Consider the following 26,321-nt stretch of genomic DNA (forward strand, 5'->3'; position numbering starts at 1 on the left):
AGGAGAAGATGACTCATCCAATACCAGTGAGAATCAAAAGGACTGATGCAGGAGAAGCCAGGGCTGGGATCATACCTTCAACGTGCTCAAAACCAAACAAAACTGTCGACTGAGAATTCTAGATTCAGAACAATCGCCCTTCAGAAATGAAAGTGAAATAAACACATAACCGGATCAACAAAGAGAAGTCATTCCTAGTAGACTTGCCCTACAAGAAACACTGCAAGCTGAAGGAAAATGACACCAGACAGGAACTCAGATCCACAGGAAGAAATGAAGAACACCGAAAATGGTAAATATGTAGGTTGATAGAAAAAAGTGTCTGTAAGTATATTGTTTTCTCACTTCTTTTCTTCTTTAAAAGATACAAAGTTAGGAGCACTTGGGTGGCTCAGTCGGTTAAGCGTCTGCCTTTGGCTCATGTCATGATCTCAGGGTCCTGGGATCCAGTCCCGTATGGGGCTCTGCTCAGTGGGGAGTCTGCTTCTCCCTCTCCCTCTGCCCCTCCCCCTGCTGGTGCTCTCTCTGTCTCTCAAATAAATAAATAAAATCTTTAAAAAACAAACTAATTAAGAAATTATTTTAAAAATCAAAAGATACGAAATGTATAAGCCAATAAGTATAACATTTTATTGTTGGGTTTATGCATATAGATAGAATATATATGACAATAATAACATAAAGGAGAGGGGAAAGACTGGAGCTCTCAGAACAAAGATATTTATTTTATCAGATTTAAGTGAGTATTAATCTGAGAAAGACCATGATAGGTTAAGATGCACACTGTAAGAGCAATCACCAAGAAAATAGTAAAAAAGAAAATTAAGAGAAAAATTAAAATGGTACCCTAAAGATAATTATTTAAATAAAAAAGGAGGGGCTGGTAAGGAGGAACACAGGAAAGAAAAAGACAGGAGACATGTAAAAACAATAAAAAATGGCAAATGTAAATCCAAACCCATCAATGATTCCATCAAATGTAAATGCTCACAGAGGGTAGTGATGAGTATAATGATGGTAGCTAATCTCTCCCGACAGCTTCCTACCTGCAGGTCCTAGACCAGCATTTTAGATAGTTTTCTCTTATAATCCTCATAATAGCCCTGTAGGGTGGATGTTCTCATTTCCACTTTAGGCATGAGGAAACAAGGAAAATTGCGATTGAAGAACTTGCCCAGGGATGATAGAACAAGAAAAGAGAAGAGCCCCTTGGAATCAAAATGACTCAGTGTGAAAAACCTAACCTCACGCTAACGACGAAGTGAATGCAGACACGCAGTGGGAGCGGACTCGGGGAGAGCCAAGCAGTGTCAGCCACTGTCCTTAAACGCTTCCCGTGTTAACCCCTGTGGCCTTCACAGCAACACTTCAAGGTGGGCGGCGCTGTTATTTTCTCTCTTTACAGGTGAAGAAACCGAGGCGCGTTAAAATTACCTTGCCGAGGTCACAGGAGAAACGGTAGAATGAGGCTTCAAACTGAGAATCTGGCTGTCGAGCCTGGTGCCCTATTATGCTGCCTCTCAAGTACTCCCATTCTTTTCCCCCAACTCATCCACTAAATTACAGAGAAAATGGGGGAAAGGGAGCCTGCAGGTAGCTCTGAAAAGGGAGCAGCGTCCTACAACGGAAACCTAGGGTGGGACGGGGAGGGATGGGGAGGCAATGTACTGGTAATTCCTGCTTTATCATCATGATGGGGATTGGTTTTTGAGCAAATCATGCAAGTTTCAGATTGTTCATTCCAATGATCACTCCTTCATTCATAAGTAATTACTCTCGAGCTTCCTTCTTCTCCCTCACAGAGAATGGGAGAGGGTTAGCCATTAGAAAACTACTATTTTAAAGAGCACCTCATATAATCCTCCTAACCACCCTGTGAATTAGGTGTTACTGTCACCATTTTGTTGATGAGGAAGTGGAGGCTCTGAAAAATTCATTGCCAACGATCATAAACCTTGTATGTGGTGGAGCCAGGACGTGAGGCCAGGTTCGCCTACCTCCAGTGTCCACACACTTCCCCCTGTGCCTGGGGGGAGGGAGCCCGGCATCCGAGTGATCTTCAGGACTCACTGCATTCCATCGCCTTGACTTGAGGCAGTCAGTGGTGAGCCATTAGCAAGAAGGGAGTTGACAGAAACCAAGCCAGTTGTCATTCGTTGAATTTTTTATTTGAACATCAAATAGATTGAGAAAATTGTTTACAGGTGCTTGAGCATCCCACTGGACTCCTTACTTTTTAAAGGTGCAAAAGAGGTTTACAAGTGTGTTTCATTAAACAATGCGAAGCTGCAACAAAACAGAATCACATCAATAATAGTATGCATCAGCGAAAAGGCATATTAAACCGTCAGACACAATTTGGCATATAAGCCTTTTCCCATAAAACAAGAGCTCTACATTGAAGAATATGCTGTGCACAAAAAGCATTGTATATAAGCTGTGAGAGAACATAAACTGGCATAATGTCACTTATTAATTCAAGTCTCTATGACCAATGACCTCTCTGTGAATGCAAAGGGGTCCACATCTCAGGCACCTGCTCATGGGGCTGGATGTTGTTTCCAGGGTACACAGCTCTGTACAAACACACTGAAGATGGGTTTGGAACATGGCAGCATTTACATATTTAAAAAGTTCAGGCACATTTGGATGCAAAAAAAAAAAAGAATAGAAATTTTTCTTGAACCTCTGAAAGACAGTGCAAAATTGAAGTGCCGTAATCAAGGCAGCGGTTACTGAGAAAACAATTATAAATGACATAGAAAGAGGTCACACTCACTTTAACCCAAATGAAAAGGAGATGCAGTTAGAAACGGAGGAATCACACTAGTGAGAAGATGAATATTTGGGACCACAGTTTAATTCATTTGCTCCAGTTGAGAGTAAGTTTTCAGGGAGTTTGCCTAGGAAGTGTGCAGTGTAATCTGGATCATCCTCCCCAGACTTGCACCGAAGGGAAGCAGGATAGCCTCAGAAACTACTATACGACTCTATCTGCCTTCCAAATAACTAGTTTCTCAAAGCAGATTTGCCTGTGAATATTAGCTATGACTGCGGCCCTAGTGATCATTCCCGGCATCCACAGTCCATCTCAGAGTGGGAAAGTATGAAGAGGAAAGGATTTGGAATTGGTTTCATGTAGGGGTTCTCTAAACCAACAGCCTAACTCAATGGCCATTTTAAGATTTTAATGCGAGAACACCTTAATGTGATCGAGAGTAAATTATCAGGAAGCCCCTTATTTGTTCAGCCCCCAAAAGGCACGGGATATGGCATGGTTAGACGGCCTTGCAAGGCTCAGAGGAAACTCTAACCAACGACTCCACTTCCTTTGGGGCTGGATTTTGCAACCTCTGTAGGGTCTTCTCTTTGGATGAACTAGCCTCTCTGATGGTTGCATGACAGCATTCCAGAATCTTTACGGCAAGCCCAGAGCCAGGCAGTGGCCAAAAGAAACACAGACCACTAGCTAGCTATTTCTTAGATGGTACCGCGGACGATGCTTGCTCTTCCATAGAACTCCTGCTGCCATTTTAGAAATGGTCATCATTCGCAGTTCACAGGGCACTAGAGGAATACAGAAGCCTGGTTCATACCCCAGGTGCCAGTATCCATCTGCCTCAAAATACTTGCAAGGCTCTTATTACTGTATTTCCCACTCTTGAAATTCCTGAACCTACTTCCCCACCCTACCCTAACCCCCAGGTTGATTATATCTTTCAAAACTTAAATTGCCTCGGAGAGGGCGGGTGGAGGGGGAGATACAACATGTTCCCTACCCCCAACAGCAGTATCAGCTGCAAAGTGTCAGCTGTCCATTAGTGGCACTTCAAATAAGAATAAAAAGAGTTTCTAAAATTATTTGAATTTTCCTGGGCTAACATTCCAACCGTCTGGTGTTCTCTGCCCATTTCAAAGGTAGTAGTATCTTTAACATGAATACAAACACATTAGATGAACAATGTAAAACCCTCCACTTTATTATTGTTTGGATTTAGCTGGTATTACATCATCTATAGTACTAGAATTTTTTTGTCTGTTTTTATTTTTTTAAAAGAAAATCTAAGTATAAACATTAAAAAGAACCCACTGACCCATTAGGTACTGTCCAAAAATATTACTACTGATATTTTGGTAAAGCAAAATTAGCTGCCCTGAATAATTTTCCTTTGCAGGCATAATCTCTGCTACATAAGATTGTCTATCATTCGATATCCAACAATAGGCATCTGGATTAGTGCTATTTTGTCTACTGTGGATATAAAAGTTGATATGAAATGTGATCTTCATTTAAATGAATAATCACCAGGCCCTACGCATCAATGACTGCATACGTGACAAGGTAGCTATACAAAAAAACTAAATATTTTTCGTTGGTTTTGCACGTTTAACCCAGTCAAATGAAATCCAGAACGGAATTACTACATTCAATTGTCTGATAAACAAGCATTGTAATTTCAAAAAAAATATATATTATGCTATATAAGGTGCTTCTTAAACAAAACAACAAAAGAATTATGTTCTAAACACATCCTTACTGCAGATACACAAAACTGCCCCTAAATTCAGATGCACATATATGAAAAAAACTTCTCTATTTTTTTATTTTTTGGCCCTCCCAGGTTCCTAGTCCTTTGGTGCTCGCTTACTAAGTCATCAAAAATGAATGAAGTCCACTTTTTGGAACAGGCATCCCAAGGGAAGCCCTAGAAGATCGGCTGGGTTGTTGGTAACACATCACCTCTCAGCGGGGTTTGAATCATACACAGTGAGGTCACCGGAGGAAACCAAACTTACTTTTTGGCTGAGAGGAAGAGATAAACCCTAGTTGCTCTGGAGAATCAAAGGCCTAGGAAAGGCTGCCCTGCGGCTGGACTGAGCCCTTCTTGTTTAGCCTATAGGGCAAAGGATTCCTATGGCCCAATTCTAGTCTCGCTCTCTTGGCTTATGAAGTTTAATGAAATGAGCTTTGGGGTACTTTTTTTCCCCAAGGCCAAACCCTGGTTTTTGGATGAGCTCTAAACAACCAAGAGCACGTGGAGTCTGACCCGGTCCCCGGCAGCCTGAGTAGGGAGCCTCTAAGCATCGCCCTCCAGCCCCACCCAACAGTGTGCTGGGCCAACTGGAGGAACACAGCTGTCTACTGCTGCTCCTTCCAGTCAAGGTGGCGAGAAGAGGAGGGGTGCCCACGGGTCCCAGGGCAGCCCCACAGTGCACACAGGGCTGCCAGGGGCACTCCTGGACAGAGCTACCGCCTGTGGCAGGGTCACCGTGAGCCTCTCAGTTTTATCCAGTTTCTACCCTACTTTCCTCTTGTTCTCTAGTATTTACAATAATCATGCACATTTACTATTGACCCAAGTGCCCCAGGGCTAAAAGTGTCACCAGGATGCCTATTGATTTAAACTGCCCTTGGTCATATGCTGGGCACTACTACGTGTGATGAATTCACCCTCTGTGTAAGTTACACACCAGGAAGATCTTAGCAGAGCGCCCTCTGCTGGTAAGTGTGAGACCACACAAGACTAGGTCCCGAAGCTGATACTCAGCAAGTCCTGGGGGGAGAAGGCTTTCTTTCATAAATTGAAAACAAAAAACAAAACCCCAATAATTTATCCCTCAAAAGGAAACTGGTCTATGTGGAGGTGACTTAACTGGGATCAACTTGCTGTTTTCCATAGGTCCATGGGAAGCAAGAATCAACTGGAACCCATGACCTGTACAGTGTTCTCAAAAACCAGTGGAAGAACATTCAGCAAATCTGAAGGTGCAGTGTATTAACTTGACAACGTTTTGACAATTAGGGGACCTTCCTTCTCTGTGGGCATCTTGTATTCCTATAGGGCAAATGAATGGACAATCACTGAATATTCAGCTCCAGCCATGCAACAGAGCGAAAGCTTTAAGGTATTACTTTAATAAAATGATATGTTACTATAGGAATACAAGACGATGCCATAATGAACCCTTGACCTAGCTTTCTCCCAGTCAGCAATTAAAGGAGCCACTTTCAAGTCTTTCCTGGGGCTTTTTCTTAGATCCATTAAAAAGCACTTCACAGAGATGAAATGTCCACTCTGCAGGTCTGGGTCTCAACAAGTAGCTTAAATGCACAGTCACCTGAGTCCCAGCTCATAGACTGAGTTCAGTCATGAAAAGCTACAGAATCCTCACGCTTAGTAATGTAGCAAAAGGAGAGAGAGAGAGAGAGTCAAAGAATTTAGCCCTGGAATCCCTTTGGCTGTTCCCAAAAGAAGGAGTGCCACTAAGAACTGAGCAAGCAAACAAATGGCCGCTCGTATTAGAAAGCCACGGTGGTGGATGCATGCTGGAGTGTGCGGAGCGGAACTCTGCTATCGTGGTGCATGACGTGGGTACAATGCCGCAGGGATTCTCAGGACCTTGGGGTAGGCTGCGAGCTCTCAGGCCGTGGTGGGGCAACTCCCTGCCTCCTCGGTGATGTAATATGCTTGCAAGGAATGTGATGAAGTTGAGCCCGTGGTGGCCAGCTGGCTCTGGTTCATCTCCTCCACAGGCGCACCCCCATGGCCGGCTGGGGCATGCAGGCGGTGGGCATCCAACATCTCCAGCAGCAGGTCGTAGAGAGGCACCACGTTCTTGCACTTCATGCTGTACAGATGCTCCATGCCTTTGTTACTGCGGGGGGGGAAGACACAAAGGGGACCACTTTAGAGCATCCCAAGCTCCGGGGCTGCTGCGACGCCTAAGGAGGGGAAGTAAGGGAAACTCCAAAGACACCTGCCTGTCAATTTTTCTCCCTGTTTAAAGAGCCATTTCAGGGTTTGCTATCCAGGTGACTTCCTTCCCCTGACTCAGATGAGGTTCTCTTCCCCTCTATTAGCATTACATCTAAAAAGAGACCAGAGACGAGACAGCCGTGTAGGAGGGAGTTTTTTAAAATGCGGAAAACAGGTCAAGAAGTTGACTTGCTTCAGACTTTCCAGGTGTTTGCCATTTAATCAGAATAAAATCTAAATTTCTTTCCAGGCTCTACAAGGTCTAAGTGATGTGGCTTCTGCCGACCTCTCAGAGCTCCCCCTGCCTTTCTCCCCTAGCTCATGTTCTTTCGCCACGCTGGTTTTTGTGCTAGAAAGAAAAACAAAACTGAGCTTTTTCAGAGAGAGCTTGAAGAAACTGAGCGCTTTACGTCCAGACTCAGGTTGTTTGCACTTGTTGCCCCTCTGCCCGGGAGCTCTTTCCCCAAACCTTCAAGTGCCACCTCCTCTGAAAGGCCTTTTGCTGCCACAGTCAGTGACCTCAAGACACTACGGCTTTCACTGTCCTCTTGCGTTTGCTCCGTTTTCCTCCCAGCACTAAGACAACCTGAAATTCCTCTCTGGACACACGCAGGCTTATTCTTGCCACATTCGCACACACCAGCACACAGGGGGCAAGCTCCGTGAGGGGCAGCGATGTGCCCATCCTGCAGCAGCCTACAGCGTGCCAAGAATGTGCTAGATGCTCAGACAACATGGGGCAAATGGACACAGGGAAATGTAGGCAAATGGCATTTCTTCTTTTAACCTCTGTCCTCCCCTGTCTTCCCCCAGCCACAACTCAGCTCTTTCCCCACCACACCACCAATGGAAAAAATATAGAACAACTCTTAGCGATCTTGAGATTTTTTTAGAAAGAATTGTGTATCCTGAGGAGATAGGACCAAGAGAGTGTCCTGGAAAATATTCGCAATTTTTAGTAGGGGAAGAGTCTGCACAAGTTGGAGACATGCCATGAAAACACGGCATCAGACTATTCAGGTCTTACAACACCACAACCTAATTACATATCTAAGTGGGGGGTTTTGTTTGTTTGTTTGTTTTTCATTTAAAATGCTGTTAATGTTAAATGCCGGCTGGACCTCACACTGTCTTGCTCGTGCAACCTAATGAATCACATTTATAGTCACATGAAATCTGGTGTTAAGTCCTCTGAGTAACAACATATGGCTGGGGCCAAGCTTAATAAAACAGAGTTCTGTGATTTAGACTGGCTGTAATAAGGCACCAAAACATTAGTGTGTGTGTGTGTGTGTGTGTGTGCGCGCGCGCGCGCGCGCGTGCGTGTGCCCCAGTGAGAGAGAAAATGCTCACAGCTTTCAATAGAATAGCAGCTTCTCTCCAGCCTTTCACACAATTCCAACAAACTCTAGAGAGCTCTCTCACTGCGGCTGCCCTCCACCATACGTTGCCAATAAAACTACCAGACGCCTGTAAATTTAGTGCAGATATGTCGGGGTATTAACTAATTAGGCTTGCTACTGCTGAAAAGCAGTTGACAGATTTGAAAATTCAGCAATTCCTACCAACAAATAAAAACCTTCATCTGCAACATGGTTTCTACATCTTTGAAATTCCTAGCCCAGAGTAAAAGCTAATACATTTCTTCAAGGGGAAGTTTACTCTCTCAGCCAGGAAATCTGGTTAGAGGATTGTTATTCTGACACATTCCCTGCTTCCCTCTTTGTAATATTCATAAATATAAACAGATGGGAAAGGACTGGAAATGTGTACTCTGAATGCAGTCCCCCACTCTACCTGGCCAAGGTGAGTCCTCCGTTTATGACACCAGGTACGCAGGGAATCCCTGAGAACAGAGACTACAATCACTCTCTCTCAAACTTTGCCAAGTGGAAGTCATCAAATGGGAATTTTGAATTCATAGGGTAGGGAAAATACTCAAATAATTCTCATTCATCCATTTACTCACATATTCATTCACTCAGCAATAATGTTGTGAGCCTACACAATATGTATGACGCCATCTAGGGGACTGTGGGGGAAGACAGAGAAGAAAGATACATTTATTTTCTCAAGAAGCTATCCATTTTCAAGATCCTCTCCAGAGAGGGTGATTCTTGGGACTCTGATGGGACAAGCTTCTTGCCACTTGATGCATAATCTCAAGGTTTGAAAGCCCCTTAAAAACTGAGCCAACCCTCCAGACACCTGGGCCCTTCCCTCACAGCCACTAAGAAAAGAAATTTCGTTTTCATTCCTACGGTCTGGGTGTAAGCCCAAGGTCATATAGACTTCATCACACATGGGTACCTGGTCCCTAGTATCATCACTTCACCTCATTTTTATGGCCTTTCTGGAGTAAAGAATTTTTTCTTTCTCTCTCTCTCTTTTTTTTTTTTTTTCCTCTACTTTCTTTATCTCTCCCCCACAGGCTGAGCTCTGTTCATGGGAATAGTATCCACTAAGCCTCTGGCCAGCCACTTTACATGACTATTTGAAATGGAAATGAGACCACTTTCTCCTTTTGGCACAGAAAGGCTCCATTTCCTTTGCTAATATCCTTCCTTAACTCCTATACAAAATATTTATTGAGTGGTTCCTGTGCTAAGCCCTATGCTGGGTGGTATTGGGTACCCAGAGTATCCAAGGTGGGTTGTGGTAACTGCCTCACAGAGTTTAAGGTCTAACTGGGGCAGAGAGAAAAATAAAACGGGCAGCAGCAATCAGGAAGAATAGGGTGCAAATCCCAACTGGGTGAAGGGTCAGGAGACCCTTTCTGAAAAGAATATCTAAGCCATGATGGATTAGCTTACTGTTCACAAAAATCCATTCCCCGTGCCACGTGCCCCTGATCCTGACTTTAAGCCTCATTATGTAATTTGTTGGCCAGTGGAACATTAGTCGATGTGACTCAGCTAAAACGTGACAATGCACTGCCCTTGCAGGCTTGCTTGCTTGTACCTCTGCCATCACGATGAGAAGAATATGTCCCAGCTAACCTGCAGGCACAAGGAGACTAAAAGACACATGGAAGCAGAGTCACCTGGCCAACCTGGAGTCTCCCAGCTGTGCCCAGCCTCCATCAGCTGTCCCACCCATGTGGGAGTGAACCCAGTGGGGATGGACAGAGCTGCCAGCCAATCTGCAGCTCACCCATGACTAGGAGAACAGTCATTGATGGCCAGAGCTCAGACTCTCAGGAAGCCCTAGAAAGTTAAGTAAGGGCTAGAGCACAGAAGTTATATAAGCAAAATAAAGGTACTAAAGCAATGGGAAGCTATTTTAGGGTTTTAAATAAAGGCATGACGTGAGGAGATGTGGTATGAGATGGCCACTCTGGCTCTGGTGTGGAGAATGGGTTAGGAAGGGTCAAGACTGAAGGCAAGGAGGTGCGGGAGGTGGCCACTGCAGAAATCCAGAAGGAATGATGGCTTGCATGCAGGTAGCAGCAATGAGGGGTGGCAAGGAGGGATCTGAGAGGAATGGAGGAATCAGTGTTGACTCTCTGTGAGGCGTGAGGCATAGGGACAGAGGTTCTCTCAGAATTTCTAAGTGTACTAGGGGGAATGTGGTACAGGAACCATAAGGGATGCACCTAGGGCCTTCAGAGGATACGTGTGCTCATAGACTGTCCTTGCCTGGTAGGACAGAGTGAACCACCAAACATTGCCTTCCTCCCTCAACCCGCACCCTGCGCACCCCTCCCCCCATGAGACCTTGTGTGGTCTTCCAACTGAGTGCAAATGTCATGCCCTCTAGGAAAGCTCTCGAAGGCCCGCCCCGTGCCCTAGACAGATTTCCGTCTCACCTCCCTTGCCCTCTCACGTGCCAGGAACTGCGCCAAGTGGGCTATCTGCATTCAGGCATCAGCACTTTCCAGGCCAGCGGTACATGCGTGGGGGCTGGTGTTCGTTACGGGGCTCCTGTGGGGAACCCGAGGATGCCTCACCTCATGTGCCTGATGTGGGAGAGGATGAGGAGGAGCTGGGCCAGACGCCGGTGCTGCTGCTGCAGTGTGAGGCCCGCCTTGGCCATCAGATGGATCAAGGTGTCTGTGATCTTGTCCAGGACACGGTGGATATGGTCCTTCTCTTCCAGAGACTTCAGGGTGCTGGACAGAAATGTGTACACTCCTGAATGTGCAGAGAGAGAGTGAGACAGAGAAACTCAAAGACGATGAGGTCTAGGAGACGGGCAGTGTGCGCGGGATAGGACACCCGGCCGGCGCCTTCCCCCCACCCACAGCAATGGGGAATTTTGGGACCCATTTGATCTAAGCAACTCTACAAAATTCCTAATCAACATACATGTCTGAGGGCACTGAGAAACCCATCCGGCTTCCTGTACATGAGCCAATTTCCAGGCTTTGACAGCAAGATTCCCAGGAAAGGCACTGCTTGCCTTGGGGCAAACACTAGACCCCACTCTCTGTCAGGTCTGACCCCAACACAAACTCTCCCATTAACGCCCACAACAACCCTGTGAGAGAGGCATTATTATTCCTTTCCTCAGGAAGAAACCGAAGGGCAGAAAAATGCATCAACCTGCTAAGAGAACTCCCCAGGACAAAGCAGAGCTGGGAATGAAACCCCACGTGCTGACTCCACACCACATCTGGTCATTGTTATGGAGACTCTCAGAAGACATGTGCCACTCTGGTAAGATGCCCAGAGAGCAAGAATGATTTGTGCAGTGATTGACAGCTCATTTTTCTAGGTAGGATCTAATTTGCTGTTACGTTTCAGGTCAGGCTTAGGGCCTTTTCATCCTCAGCTCAAAGGTTTATGATGAGGGTGGGGAGGTGTAGAGGACCCTGGGAACTGCTGTTTTTCACTGCCAGGCTGTTTGGTTTTGGGTTTCTTTCCCCAACCCCCTCCCCCCCCTCCGCTCTTGCCTTTGTTCTGGTGATAGACCCTACTTCCTGGGCCACAGGACAGAAATTAGACAATCAGGTCACTCTATTCTTTGGGACTGTATTAGCCCTGAGTTAGACAGTCAGAGCTTTTTCTGGGATTGTACATGGAAGTTGTGAGACAGAAATTCTTCCCTGTAGGTTGCTGAGCTTGAGGGGTAAGAATACCCCTTTCAAGTAGTGGCCCCTTCCCTGACCGTAGGGAGCTTCCACCTGCCGAACTGAGCTGAGCAACAGGAAGCAGAGGTGGAAGGTACATGGCAGTGGGGTGCCGGGGCAGGGGGAAATCTTGGCTCCAGTCACGAGGTCCTACCTTTACATTGTTTTCCTTTGACCTTGGAACTTCCATAGTATCCTTTCTAACACATGAATCCCCAAATTCCCTTCTTGCTTAAGATAGTGTGAGTGGGGTTTCTGTCCCTTATAACTGAAAGAATGTGACTATTTGAGTTGTGAACTCAGCCCCAGGACCAGAGGAAGGTGAGTGAGAAAGAGGTGGGAAGTATTCAGAGTAAGAGGGGGACAGGATGGATCAGTCTTGTCTTGGGACCATAAGGATGGATTTCCTATCAAGTAAATACTCCAGAAATAAGCTCCAACCTGCTTAATCATACCATGTTACAAGATGCAGATGATGCTGTATTTTTCTCCAGATGATGCATTATGTATTTAGCAACACTTCTTTCAGTCTCAACCTTATTGAGCCCACCGGCCCTCATAAAGAGATTTCTTCTCATCCCCTCCCCTCCGGTTCCTCACTGGTACCTTCAAATTAAGGCCCCCAACGCTATGAATCCCTGACTCTATACCGGTAATGTGGTGACAAGTCACTGCTCACAGCGCAGCCCGTAGGTTGGGGATGGGGAAGATACCTCCACCGTGGAATTCACAGTAAACAGAGTTGTAATGGCCCAGAATGGAAAATGGCTAAGCTTTAAAACAAATACAACAATAACAACAAAACCAGGATGGTCAGGATCTTGGCTTACATGCAGTTGAGTAGACTAATGTAGCTTTTGGTACCCAGGGACCCTTGGATCCAAAGCAAATAAACCACAGAACGAGTAAGCAATAGACAGGCAGTGAAATAAGAAAGAAATTGCTGGATTCCTTTACCTATGTTCCATGTGAACTGTTGATAGAGAAAGAATGTGTCCATTAGAAAAATGGGCAACTGTCTAGTGGCCCTGGGGTTAGCATGCAGGTGATGGATAGTGGGAATAGTGGTGCACCCATGGGTTGGAGGTCAGAGGCACCTCCGAGCTCCTCTGGCCCTACCTCTCACTTCCCTCTCTGTCATCACACACATCCGAGCCTCACATCTCCGGAGGCCCTGCATCTGGCTGGATGTCCTGGGAACCTCCCAGGCCACAGAGCTGAGTTAATCCAACTTGGATGATGCCTTTTCTACCAATTTCCTTTTTTGTCACCACTGGGGATGCTGGCCTCACTCACCAATAATCCTGTTCTGGTTCAAGGGAACCAAAGACATGAGGAGCAAGCAGTTTCAAGGTGACACCCAGCCACCTTGCTCTTCCTCCATGTGAGTGCACACGTGGATTCCTTCCTTTGGCAGGCTTTCACTTAGGACCTACTGTGTGCGTGCGCTATGTTACTTAATAGGGATTCCAAGCCTTATTTTAAGTGTTAATGTTTTAAGTGCAGATATTTCCTGTGGAGAAAGAATTTTCTTAACACTGACTCTTGGGCTGCAGGCCGTTCTCAGAACAAGCCTGTTTTTCTAGTCCTGGATGAAACCAATACAGCTTATCATTTCATCCTTGTCAACAGTTGCCTCCTAGCTATGTAAATATACTCTGAAATAAAAATACTGTCCTGTTGAAATGCCAATAATTGACAACAGCAGCCATCATCCTTTTGGGCTTTTCTGGCAAAATGTGGTCCATGTTGGCTGCCTGTCACCTCTAAGGAGACGTTTGTGAGAAACAACAGAAACCCAAATTCCCAGAACGCTTCAGGTGCTCCAACAAATACAAAACCGGGCTGCTGGTAATTTCCATATCCCAGGTGGTCACGGCTGCACCACTGTGCCCAGCAGCCCAGAGCCAGTGATCAGACAGTGAGGGCCTTCAGAAATATTCTTGCAACAAGGCTGGCTTTGCAACTCTCAGAGATACTCCAAATCCCCAAGATGTAAAAAAAACAATCTGGATGTCATTATCCAGTCTTAAAGTGTTATTAGCAAATCTGAGCTTCTACATATTCTGAATCTTGGCCAATACCGGGAGATGCAGGAAGAGTCTATGGAGAAATCTGATGGTAGAAAAGAATGGTAGAAAAGAAGCCACAAGGACCCCCCATATAGAAGAGATCTCAATTCAATCTTTCTCACTCTCTTGCTCTCACCGACTCTTGATTCCACTCTCTTTCTCTCCTCTCATTCTGCTTGGATCCTTTCGCTCTTCCTTCTTCCTTTTCTCTCTCCACCCCATAGGAATCCCCCTCTACCGCCGTCACTTGTCCAGACAATGGAGTCTTCCAGAAGCTGGAGGAAAGCAGGAATGGACACTGAGGGCATGTATGCATGTGGCTGTGCCCAGAAGGGAGCACTAGCACAACCAGGCACTGCCCGCACTCGCAGGTACATCTGACTCTTCCGAAGGGAATGGGAAGTGCCGAGGCCTATGGCTTAGCAGGTGCTTCAAGACAAATTCTTCAAACAAGGACACATGTTTTCTTTTCCAAAAGGAAGAATGTGACAGTAAACCCTGGGAGAACCCTTCACTCTATGGCAGTTTGACCAAATTAAAAAAAAGATTTAAAGGGTAAAGGTAGCAAAGGAAATTCCTCAAGCCCACAGTGGTAAGTAGTCTGGGCCAGCAAGCTGCCACCCCACTTGCATCCAAAGGGACTTCTCTTTCTATCCTGTTCACCCAGCAATTAATCCGCAAGGTCAGCCTTTAGGCCTTTAACCCTAAAGTAAGCAAAGAGCACATCTGCTCAGAAATGCCTTCGAGACTGACAGTTTGATGAGCACTCCATTTGTTTTGTGCTTTACCTACGACTGCAGTTCTTCCTGGGGATCGTACTGTTCCCTGTGGGGTTTTGGGACAGTTTGCGGTTGCTACAGCCACTTAATGGGAGAGACCTGTTGGATGTCCTACAAGGTGTGGGGCAGTCCCAAATGATGAAGGATTTTTTTCCTTGAATGTACTAATGAATTAATCTTACTACAAATAAAAATTTTGTCGTGAAAAGTTTTTACAAGACTGTACACAAAAAGTCCAGTATGCAGGCTGGCCATATAGAAAGGGAAGCTTAAATGGAATACCTTTTCTCCATATTTTTAAATAATTTATTCACTTGTTGCAGCCAACTGAAGGTATTACATAAGCTTTCCAACTATATGGTTAGTTGAAATGATTTCAGTGCGGGTGTACCAGTACTACAAAAGAAACATAACTGGTTGCAATACAGAGAACAGATTTAAGACTCTCCTTCTAAACAAAATTAGAATCAACTATTCAACAGTAGACATCAATGAAATATTGTGTTATTGCCCCTATGTGTTTTTAAATAATTTTGTGGCAAAATAAAAAATCCATTTTGTGAAAAGTACATATTAAAATTATTTTGGGGTTCTTGTCTTCTGTCTTGGACTGACATTGTCTCCAGAGGTTTCCCACAGACTTCTTGATCACCTCTTATATGTATTATTGTTTCTTTTTTCCAGTTCATCATCTCTTCTCCATTGCTTATCCAAAGGATATGGTCTCTAAGGCCTTTTTAAGTTCTATATATTGAATATCTGCCTTGAAAGTTATGAGATTTTAAGATAGGATATGTTTCATAAGAGAGTATATTTCCAGTATAAGAACATACAGTGACTGAAAGAGAAGGTATGAAAAAAGATTTTCCATGCAACTGGAAATGAAAAGAAAGTGGGTATAGCTGTACTTATATCAGAAAATATAGACTTAAAAATAAAAACTTTAACTAAAGACAAAGAAGGGTATTACATAACAATAAAAGGGTTAATCCAACAAGAGAATATAACATTTGTAAATATTTATGCACCCAAAATAGGAGGGCCAAAATATATAAAGCAGATATTAACAGACCCAAGGGAGCAATACAATAATAGCAGGGTACTTTATTTTTTTTATTTTTTTTTTTTTTAAGATTTTATTTATCTATTTGACAGAGAGAGACAGCGAGAGAGGGAACACAAGCAGGCGGAGTGGGAGAGGGAGAAGCAGGCTTCCCGCGGAGAAGGGAGCCCGATGTGGGGCTCGATCCCAGGACCCTGGGATCATGACCTGAGCCGAAGGCAGACGCTTAACGACTGAGCCACCCAGGCGCCCCAATAGCAGGGTACTTTAACAACCCACTTACATCAATGGATATAGCATCCAGGCAGAAAATCAGTAAGGAAGACCAGCCTTAAATGACACATTAGACCAGACGGATGTAATGGATATATCCAGAGCATTCCATCCAAAAGCAGTAGAATGCACATTCTTCTCAAGCGCACATGAACATTCTCCAAGACAGATCACTTTTTAGGCCACAGAACAAGTCTCATTAAACTGAAGAAGACTGAAATCATACCAAGCATCTTTTCTGACCACAGTGGCACAAAACTAGAGATGAAGTAGAATAAGAAAACTGGAAAAATCACAAATACGTGGAGATTAAACAAAATGCTACTAAAGAACCAATGGGTCAATGAAGAAATAAAATACCTTAAGATGAATGAAAATAGAAATACAACAGTTCAAAATCTCTGGGATGCAGCAAAAGCAGTTCTAACAAGGAAGTTCATAGCAATACAGGCCTACCTCAAGAAATAAGAAAAATCTCAGATAAGCAATCTAACTTCACACCAAAAGAAACTAGAAAAAGTAAGAACAAATGAAGCCCAGTGTTAGTAAGAGGAAAAAATAATTAAGATGAGAGTAGAAATAAATGAAATAAAAACTGAAACAAACAATAAAAAAGACTAATGAAACTAAGAGCTGCTTCTTTCTTTTTTTTTTTTTTTAAAGATTTTTCATTTATTTATTTGACAGAGAGAGAGACACAGCAAGAGAGGGAACACAAGCAGGGGGAGTGGGAGAGGGAGAAGCAGGCTTCCCACTGAGCAGGGAGCCCGGTGTGGGGCTCGATCCCAGGACCCTGAGATCATGACCTGAGCCGAAGGCAGACGCTTAACGGCTGAGCCACCCAGGCGCCCCAGAGCTGCTTCTTTCAAAAGATAAACAAAATTGACAAACCTCTGGCTAAATTCACCAAAAAAAAAAAAAAAAAAAAAAAAAAGAGAGAGAGAGAGGGCACAAATAAATACAATAAAAAATGAAAGACAAGTTAAAACTGATGCCACAGAAATACAAAGGATCATAAAAGACCGCTACAAATAATTATGTGCCAAAAAAATTGGACAATCTAGAAAAAAATAGATAAATTCCTAGAAACACACAGTCTTCCAAAATTAAATCATGAACAAATAGAAAATCTGAATAGACTGATTACTAGTAAGGAGATTGAATTGGTAATCAAAAAATTCCCAACAAACAAAAGCCCAGGAAGAGATGTTTTCACTGGTGAATTCTACCAAACATCCAAAGATTTAATACATATCGTTCTCAAAATCTCCAAAAAATTGAAGAGGAGAGAATGCTCCCAAACTCATTTTAAGAGGCCAGCATCACCCTGATACCAAAACCAAAGAAATCACAAAAAAAAAGAAAGAAAGAAAGAAAAAAAAAAAATTGCAGGCCAATATCCCTGATGAACAGAGATGCAAAATCCTCAACAAAATACTAGCAAACCAAATTCAATAATACGTTAAAAGGACTATCCACCATGATTAAGTCGATTTATTTCAGGGATATAAGGATGATTTAACATCTGCAAATCAATCAATGTGATACACCACATTAACAAAATGAAGAATAAAAATCATACGATCATCTCAATAGATGCAGAAAAAGCATTTGACAAAATTCAAAATCCATTTATGATAAAAACATTCAACAAAGTGTGTATAGAAGGAAAGTACCTCAACATAATAAAGGCCATATGCCAAAACCACAGGTAACATCATACTCAACAGTGAAAAGCTGAGAAAGCTTTTCTTCTAGTATCAGAAACAAGACAAGAAAGCCCACTCTTGCTACTTTTTTTCAATGTGGTATTGGAAGTTCTAGCCATGGTAGTTAGGCAAGAAACAGAAATAAAAGACATCTAAATTGGAAAAGAAGAAGTAAAACTGTCACTATTTGCAGATGACTATATACATAAAATACTAAAATCTCCACCAAAAAACTGTTAGAACTAATAAACGAGTTCAGTAAAGGTGCAGAATAAAAAATCAAAATTCAGAAATCTGTTATGTTCTATAAAAAATTATCAGAAAGAGAAATTAAGAAAACACTCCCATTTAAAACTGCATCAAAAAGAATAAAATTCTTAGGAATATATTTAACCAAGGAGGTGAAAGACCAGTAGTCCGAAAACTTTAAGATACCAACAAAAGAAATGGAAGAAGACACAAATAAATAGAATGATATCCATGCTCATGGATGGTAAGAATTAATATTGTCAAAATGACCATTCTATCCAAGGTAATCTACATATTCAATGTAATCTCTACCAAAATCCCAGTGGCATCTTTCACAGAACTGGAACAAATAATTCTAAATTTTGCATGAAACTACAAAAGACCCCAAATAGCCAAAGCAATCTTAAGAAAGAACAGAAGTTGAGACATCATGCTTCCTGATTTCAAACTATACTACAAAACTATAGTAATCAAAACAGTATGGTACTGGCATAAAAACAGACACATAGATCAATGGAACAGAATAGAGAGCCTAGAAATAAACACATGCATACATATTCAATTATTTTAAAAGTAGCCAAAAATATACCATGGGGAAAGAACAGTCTCTTCAGTAAATGGTGTTGAGAAAACTGGACAGCCATAGGCAAAAGAATGAAACTAGACTACGATCTTACAGTATCACCCACAAAAATTAACTCAAAATGGATTAAAATTTGAATGTAAGATCTGAAACTATAAAACTAAAAGAAAACATAGCCAGTAAGGTCCTTGGCATCAGTTTTGGTGATGAATTTTTTGGTCTGACTCTAAAAGCAAAGGCAATAGAAGCAAAAATCAAGTGGGACCATACCAAACTAAAAAGCTTCTACACAGCAAGGAAAACTATCAACAAAATGAAAAGACAGCCTATTGAATGGGAGAAAATGTCTGCACACCATATATCTAATAAGGGGTTAACATCCAAAATATATGAAGAACTCAACTTAAAAACAAACCAACAATCTGATAAGAAGTGAGTCGATAATCTAAGTAGACACTTTTACAAAGAAGACATATAGCTGGCCAACAGGCACATGAAAAGATGCTCAGTATTGCTAATTATCAGGGAAATGCAAATCAAAACCACAATGAGATAACACCTCATACCTATCAGAATGGCTATTATCAAAAATATAAGAAACAAACAGTATTGAAGAGGATGTGGACTGTGCAGTGTTGGTAGAATGTAAACTGGTGTAACCACTATAAAATAATGCAGTGATCTAGTTTCTTTTATTGCAGCTTTCTTTTTCACTTCCTTAGAATGTCACTTGCAATATGCCAGTTTATTGTTAGATTCAACATTCTTCGTTGATAAGAGTCCTATGAATAAAATAAATATGAAGATAAAGCTTTATTCTTTAGTGTTAGAAATATATCTAATAACTAGCCTCATTAGTAGAGCAATGTATTAAAACAATGTTTTATATAAGAAGTGTTTATCTTCAACACCAAATACCTATCTAAATATATCAATTACTATTTATAAAAAGAGCTTTCAAACACTCCCCAGAATATTCTTTTAAGTATGTCAGTGAAGTAACTTGTTATTTGAACATTGTTTTAATCATTATAAAACACTGATTACTGTAAGTCTTCTTGATCCTGTGGTATTGGTAAGAACCGGTAGGTTTGTATCAAATAAAGGTATATTCACTAAGGACTTGGCAGACAAAATTAACAATGTCAATTTAAGTTAATAAAAATCTCCCAATGTGAAAAAAAAAAACATAGTAGGGAGGTTCCTCAAAAACTTAAAAATAGAACTACTATGTGATGCAGCTATTCTACTTCTGAGTATTTATCCAAATACAATGAAGACGCTAATTTGAAGAGGTATGTGTGCCCTTATATTCATTGCTCAGTCAATAGCCAAGATATGGAAGCAACCTACATGTCCATCGATGGACAAATAAAGATGTGGTGTATATAGTGGAATTCTACTTGCCATAAAAAAGGAAATCCTATAATTTGTAACATCATGGATGCACCTTAAGGGTATTATGCTGAGTGAAATAAGTCAGACATAAGAAGACAAATACCATATGATTTCACTTATATATGGAATCTAAAAAATATAATACAAATAAAACAAAACAAAACTCATAGATATAGAAAATAAGTTGGTTATCAGAGGGGAAGGGGGTTGAGGGTGGGTAAAATGGGTAAAGGGGGTTAATTATATTGTGATGGATAGTAACTAGACCTATTTTGGTTCTCACTTTCTAGTGTATACAAAGGTTGAATTACAATGTACACCTGAAACTAATGTAATTTTGTCTCAATTTAAAAGAATATATGTTTCTGTACATTTCTGCTCATATTCATCCTGTGTCATAACAGATGGAATTACTTTGACAATACATATAATAAAGCCCAGCTCATATTATATTATTTCCTCATTATTTTTTGCATTTTGACAGTCTTTGGTTTTTCTTGGCATGTTTTTACTAAATCAGTCTAATTGATTTCTCTCTTCTTATCATATAAAAATAAGTTTGGTTAGTTGTTAATTTTCTTATTCTAGGTATCTATCTCTACCTGTTTTTTCATATGCCTGTACTTCTTATATACAAAACTCCTGGTCAGGGAGCGCCTGGGTGGCTCAGTCGGTTAAGCGTCTGCCTTTGGCTCAGGTCATGATCTCGAGATCCTGGGACAGAGCTCCACATCAGGCTCCCTGCTCACTGGGGAGTCTGCTTCTCCCTCTCCCTCTGCCCCTCCCCTCTGCTCATTCTCTCTCTCTCTCTCTCTCAAATAAATTTTTAAAAATCTAAAAAAAAATTCCTGGTCATCTTATATCCAAACATTCATTGTAGATAGGTACAAGCATTTTCCTACATTATGTTTTCTACTGTAGTCAACTCACTATATGAGTTATAAAATCACATTGACTTTTTAAAAACTATGTGTATAGATAAACCAGTATTTATTTCATGTCAGCATGCTCAAAAGGATATGTATTTTTTATTAGACTGCTACTGTTTACTGGCAATGCTATGAGATTTTTTTTCTCCAAAGTCTGTGATTCTCAAACGTGGTTGTCTCAGAATCTCCTAGGGAATTTTCTAAGATACAGCTGCCGAGGTTCCACCCAAACCTGCTGACTGGAAGCTGAGGGTAGCATTCTGATATCTGTGTTTTTAAAAAACTCCCATTACTGGGAAGGGAGCAGAAGGGAGAGGGGTGGGGGATGGGGTGACCAGGGGATGGGTATTAAGGAGACACGTGTTGGGATGAGCACTGGGTGTTATATGCAACTAATGAAATCATTGAACACTACAACAAAAACTTACGATGTACTATATGTTGGCTAACTGAACATAATGAAAAATTTAAAAAAAATTTTTTTAAATAAAAAATAAAGAATTTCTCTTTCTGAAAAAAAAAAAGAAAAATACCCCCAAAAGCCTCCCCCACTGGTGAGTCTAATGCCTCCCCAGGATTAAGAGCCATATGATGACCATGGGTTCTTCATATTCTGGCCGCTGAAATGTAAAATCTTGAAAACATGGACTACATCTTTCTTCTGTGAAGAGTACCTTATCATAATGCAAAATGACTTTGAAGATAGCTTCTCTATGCGTTTCCCTGCCATGTGTGGTCCTCCTTGCCTTTTTTTTGCCCTTCTGGCTAGCTGGTTGGAATGAAGATAATTCTTGGAAAGACCTTGGAAAGCACCCAATCAAGACTGTGGAGCCTTCATCATCCTGAGTCCCTGAATGGTACACTACTGAATTGGAGAAAGGGGCTCCAACACTAGCCTGTTCACGCACCCAGCATTATTAAGTAAACAAGAAATAAACCTCTATGTATTTGAGCCATTATGCATTTTGGAGCCTATTTGTTAGAGAAGTTGTCTGACTCTAATGCAGGATGAGAAGTATTTTATGGTTTAATGACTAAATAAATGAATTTGTATTACAAGAGATAAAGTCACAGGGATGTTTTGCATATCTCCTTTTGTTGCCATTTTTCCACATTTCTAAGGCCTTAGGTTTCTTAGTTTACTTAGAAGTTATTTCTATTCCCAAATGCCAGTATTGCCACATTTTGTTATGGAAACCATGATCTAGATTCCACCCACCTCACTATCTCCCGTCATGCTAACCATTCATTCTAGATACTAGCATAGTTGATAGCAACCGATAAGTTAAAGAACCGAGGGGCAAGTCCAGGACATGGGAATGTTTAATTAATTATGATTGAAAGATGCAGCTCCCAATATTACTAAGTATTTAAAAGTCGCTCTATGCCATGCAGGAACTGACTATTTGTTTTATGAATTGAGCAAGAGTATTGCTTTGAGCAGTATTTATCCATAGGTAGGAAACTCATCCTTCTACTGATGTGATTATTTACCTGAAAAGTGAAAAACCTGTTCATAACCTAATCCTTGAACAAGATTTACTGTTACACTAGTATTTGTAAAATCACATAGTCATTCAAGTCCTCTTCTAAGTGGTCTCAAAGTGAGAGGGATCACAGTGAAGAGAAGTGTTCTTGCCAAAACCCAACATGAGAACACAGTAGTCCATCTGGCATCACTGTGTACTCATGAGTACCCTCTTGGCACAGATGACTACAAAGATATCATATGCTAATGATTCAGTGATATTTTCAATTTAGTATAATTTTTAATGAAATCTAGAAATCCTAAAACGTAAATACTTTGTATGTCGGGCGCCTGGGTGGCTCAGTTCGTTAAGCGACTGCCTTCGGCTCAGGTCATGATCCTGGAGTCCCTGGATTGAGTCCCGCATCGGGCTCCCTGCTCGGCAGGGAGTCTGCTTCTCCCTCTGACCCTAACCCCTCTCATGTGCTCTCTCTCATTCTCTCTCTCTCAAATAAATAAATAAAATCTTTAAAAAAAAAAATACTTTGTATGTCAATACTTTCAAGCTGACTCAAAGGACAAATCCCTTAATGACTTCAGATGGTGAAATTGATGAACTGATTAAAGTGACTTGAGAAGAAATCTTAAATGTACACTTTTTAAGAAAATAATTTAAGTGCCAGCCCTGTGTCTCACTTTTTTATTGAAGTATAATTGACATACAATATTATTCTCAGATGTAGAACATAGTAATTTGATCCTTACATAGATTATGAAATGATCACCACAAGTCTAATTACCATCTGTCACCATGCAAAGTTTTTACAATACTATTGACTATATTCCCTGTGCTGGATAATTACATCCCTGTATCTTATTTATTTTATAACTGAAAGACTGTACCTCTTAATTTCCTTCACCTATTTCATCCATCTCCCCATTCCCCTCCCCTCTGGCAACCACCAGTTTGTTCTCTGTACTTATGACTCTGTTTCTGTTCTGTTTTGTTTGTTCATTGTTTGCTTTTTAGATTACACATATAAGTGAAATCCTACAGTATTTGTCTTTCCCTGACTCCTTTCACTCAGCATAATACCTTCTTGGTCCATCCATGTTGTTGCAAATGGTAAGATCTCATTCTTCTTTATAGCTGAGTAATATTCCATTGTGTGTGTGTATACACACCTACACACACACACACACACACACACACACGTATCTCACATCTTCTGTATCCATTCATTTATGGATGGACACAGACACTTGAGCTGCTTCCATATCTTGGCTACCACAAATAATGTTCTGATGAATGTAGGGGTGCATATGTCTTTTTGAATTAACATTTTCATTTTCTTTGAATAAACACCCAGAAGAAGAATTGCTGAATCATACAGTAGTTCTATTTTTAATTTTTTAAGGAACCTTCATACTATTTTCCACAGTGGCTGCACCAATTTACCTTCCCACCAACAGTGCACGAGGGTTCCCTTTTCTCCATATCTTCTCTAACATTTGTTATTTCTTTTCTTTCTGATAATAGCCATTCTGACAAGTGTGAGATCGTAACTCACTGCGGTTTTAATTTGCATTTCCATGATGATTCATGATGTTGAGCATCTATTCTTATGCCTCTTGGCCATTTGGATGTCTTCTTTGGAAAAATGTCTGTTCAGGTCCTTTTCCCATTTTTTTTTAATTGGATAGTTTGGCTTTTGCTATATATCTTGTATATCTTGGATATTAATTCTTTATTGGATATTTCATTTGTAAATATCTTCTTCCATTCAGTGGGATGTCTTTTCATTTTGTTGATGGTTTCCTTCACTGTACAAGAGCTTTTTAATTTAATGTCATCCCATTTGTTTATTTTTGTTTTCTTTGTCCTTTCCTGAGGAGACAGATCCAAAAAAATAATACTAAGACCGATGTCAAGGAGGTTATGGCCTATGTGTTCTTCTAGGAATTTTATGATTTCAGGTCTTATATTTAAGTCTTCAATCCATTTTAAGTTTATTTTGTATAGGGTATAAGAAAGTGGTCCAGTTTCATTCTTTTGCATGTAGCTTTTATATATTAAATTGCAGTTGTGGGGGAGATTGGGCAAAATGAGTGAGGGGGAGAAGGAGATACATGTTCCCAGTTATGGAATGAATAGGCCACAGGAATAAAAGGCACAGAATTAGGAACATAGTCAATGATAATATAATAGTGACGTATGAGGACAGATGGTAGCTATACTTGGATGAGTAGAGCATAATGTATAAACCTGTCGAATCACTATACTGTACACCTGAAATTAATGTAACATTGTGTGTCAGCTATACTCAAATTAAAAAAATGGCAGTTTTTAATTTTTGTAGTAAATTGGATCCTAACCTTATATCTTTTAGGATAAATCCATTATGGATCTATGTTTTGCTTAAAAGCCTTATTTTGGTTAGTTGTATCTGTAAAGTATAAAGAAAGAGCCAGGGTTCTGATTTTCCTATTCCTCAGTCAATTACTAGGGTTTCTGAGGTCAAGAAGAAGATGTTCTGAAGGGACATTGATGGGAAATGTGCAGCCCATCTATTACAGAGGGATTTATTCACAAGGTTCCATGCAGAACTCCTAGTCCCAGTGAGCTGGCCTGGTCTCAGAAGGCCTTGAGGGCTTCATTTTTTTCTCCAGAGAAGTTAGGCCAAAACAATCTGCATAAATTCATTTCCCTGGACCTTACTTTTTCTTTCTTGGCATTTCAAGGGCAATGAGCAGCAACACAGAGCAGGAAGCAACTCTTACACCCTGGAGCAGACTGTATTTTCCAAAGGTGACCACAACAATATTTCCCATCCAGCATGCTTCTCTACAACATGATGCTGGCATGCCTCCCCTAGAGATGTCTGAGCTATGCCCTCCCTTGAGTCTGGATGGACCCGTGACTGGCTTGTAATTTAAAAAAAAAAAAAAAGGACTGGAAGGAATGCTGTGTGACTTTTAAGGGACTATCACACAAGGCCATGCAGCTTCTGCCTTGTCAGCTGGGATACTGGCTTCTGGAGTCCTTGCCACCTTCTAAGAGGTGCAGGGCACCAGGCTGCGGGGGAGCTACGAGCAGAGACCACAGATGATAAGCAGCACCTTTATTGACAGCTCCAGCTGATGTCCCAGCTGACAGCCAGCATTAACGGCCAGCATGTGAATAAAGACACCTCAAGATGACTGCGCCGGTAACCATCCAACTAACCCCTACTTCATGAGTCTCCCCATCCGAGGGATGGTGGAAAAGTGACAAGACACTCCCTCTGTGCCCTCGCCAATTTCATGACCAAGAGAACCCAAACTTTTTTTTTAACCTGTTTTGGGGGTAATTTATTACCCAGCAGCAGTAGGCCGAACATACCTGGATATCTGCACAACATACCCAGAAACGAAAATGATCCAGAAATAGGCAGATTGAAGATTGGACTCCTGTGCTGATGCATCATGAAATGAAACTACATTTGAATACTTCCTCTTCCACATTATGAACACTACTGCCTATGAATGCCTTAATCTAGCCCTTGACCTTCACCCGTGGTATAATGGCAAGGGCCTGAACTCATCCTATCCGATACCGCGTGCAGTTAACAATTTTCTTTGGAAGCCATTAGCCCTGACCACTGCCCAGCTTATTATCAAAACATCTGGATCTTCTCCTAACTGGCGACCCAAAATATCTGCATCTGGTTTCTCACCAGAGAATAAAACACTCCGAGTTCTTGGTTACATTATCCTTATCAAGCCTTAATTGTGAGAAATAGAGAGAGATTTGCCCAAAGGAGAGTTTTTATGCTAAAAAACTGGTCTATTTACTTTTATTTTTATTAAAAGTCTGTGAACCTCTTCTTTTTTTCTTTCTTAACAATGTAGCAGGAGGGGAAGAATGAAGGGGGGGAAATCGGAGGGGGAGAAGAACCATGAGAGACGATGGACTCTGAAAAACAAACT

At 41.6% G+C, this 26,321-nt stretch overlaps 1 protein-coding gene across 2 annotated transcripts in view; it reads right to left on the bottom strand.

Annotated features, from left to right (window-relative positions):
• Positions 1–2,146: 2,146 nt before the first annotated feature.
• Positions 2,147–26,321, bottom strand: part of ESR1 (estrogen receptor 1) — a 361,147-nt gene continuing 336,972 nt past the window's right edge. For both annotated transcript variants that reach the window (XM_036072959.2, XM_078054566.1), the window contains 2 exons: positions 10,708–10,891; positions 2,147–6,657 (listed from right to left, as the gene is read on the bottom strand). In XM_036072959.2, the coding sequence (XP_035928852.1) occupies positions 6,423–6,657; positions 10,708–10,891 (419 nt within the window). In that variant the 3' untranslated portion in view covers positions 2,147–6,422. The remainder of the gene's footprint in view (positions 6,658–10,707; positions 10,892–26,321) is intronic.

Source organism: Halichoerus grypus, chromosome 9 (assembly GCF_964656455.1).
Source record: "Halichoerus grypus chromosome 9, mHalGry1.hap1.1, whole genome shotgun sequence".
NCBI classification, from domain to species: Eukaryota; Metazoa; Chordata; class Mammalia; order Carnivora; family Phocidae; genus Halichoerus; species Halichoerus grypus.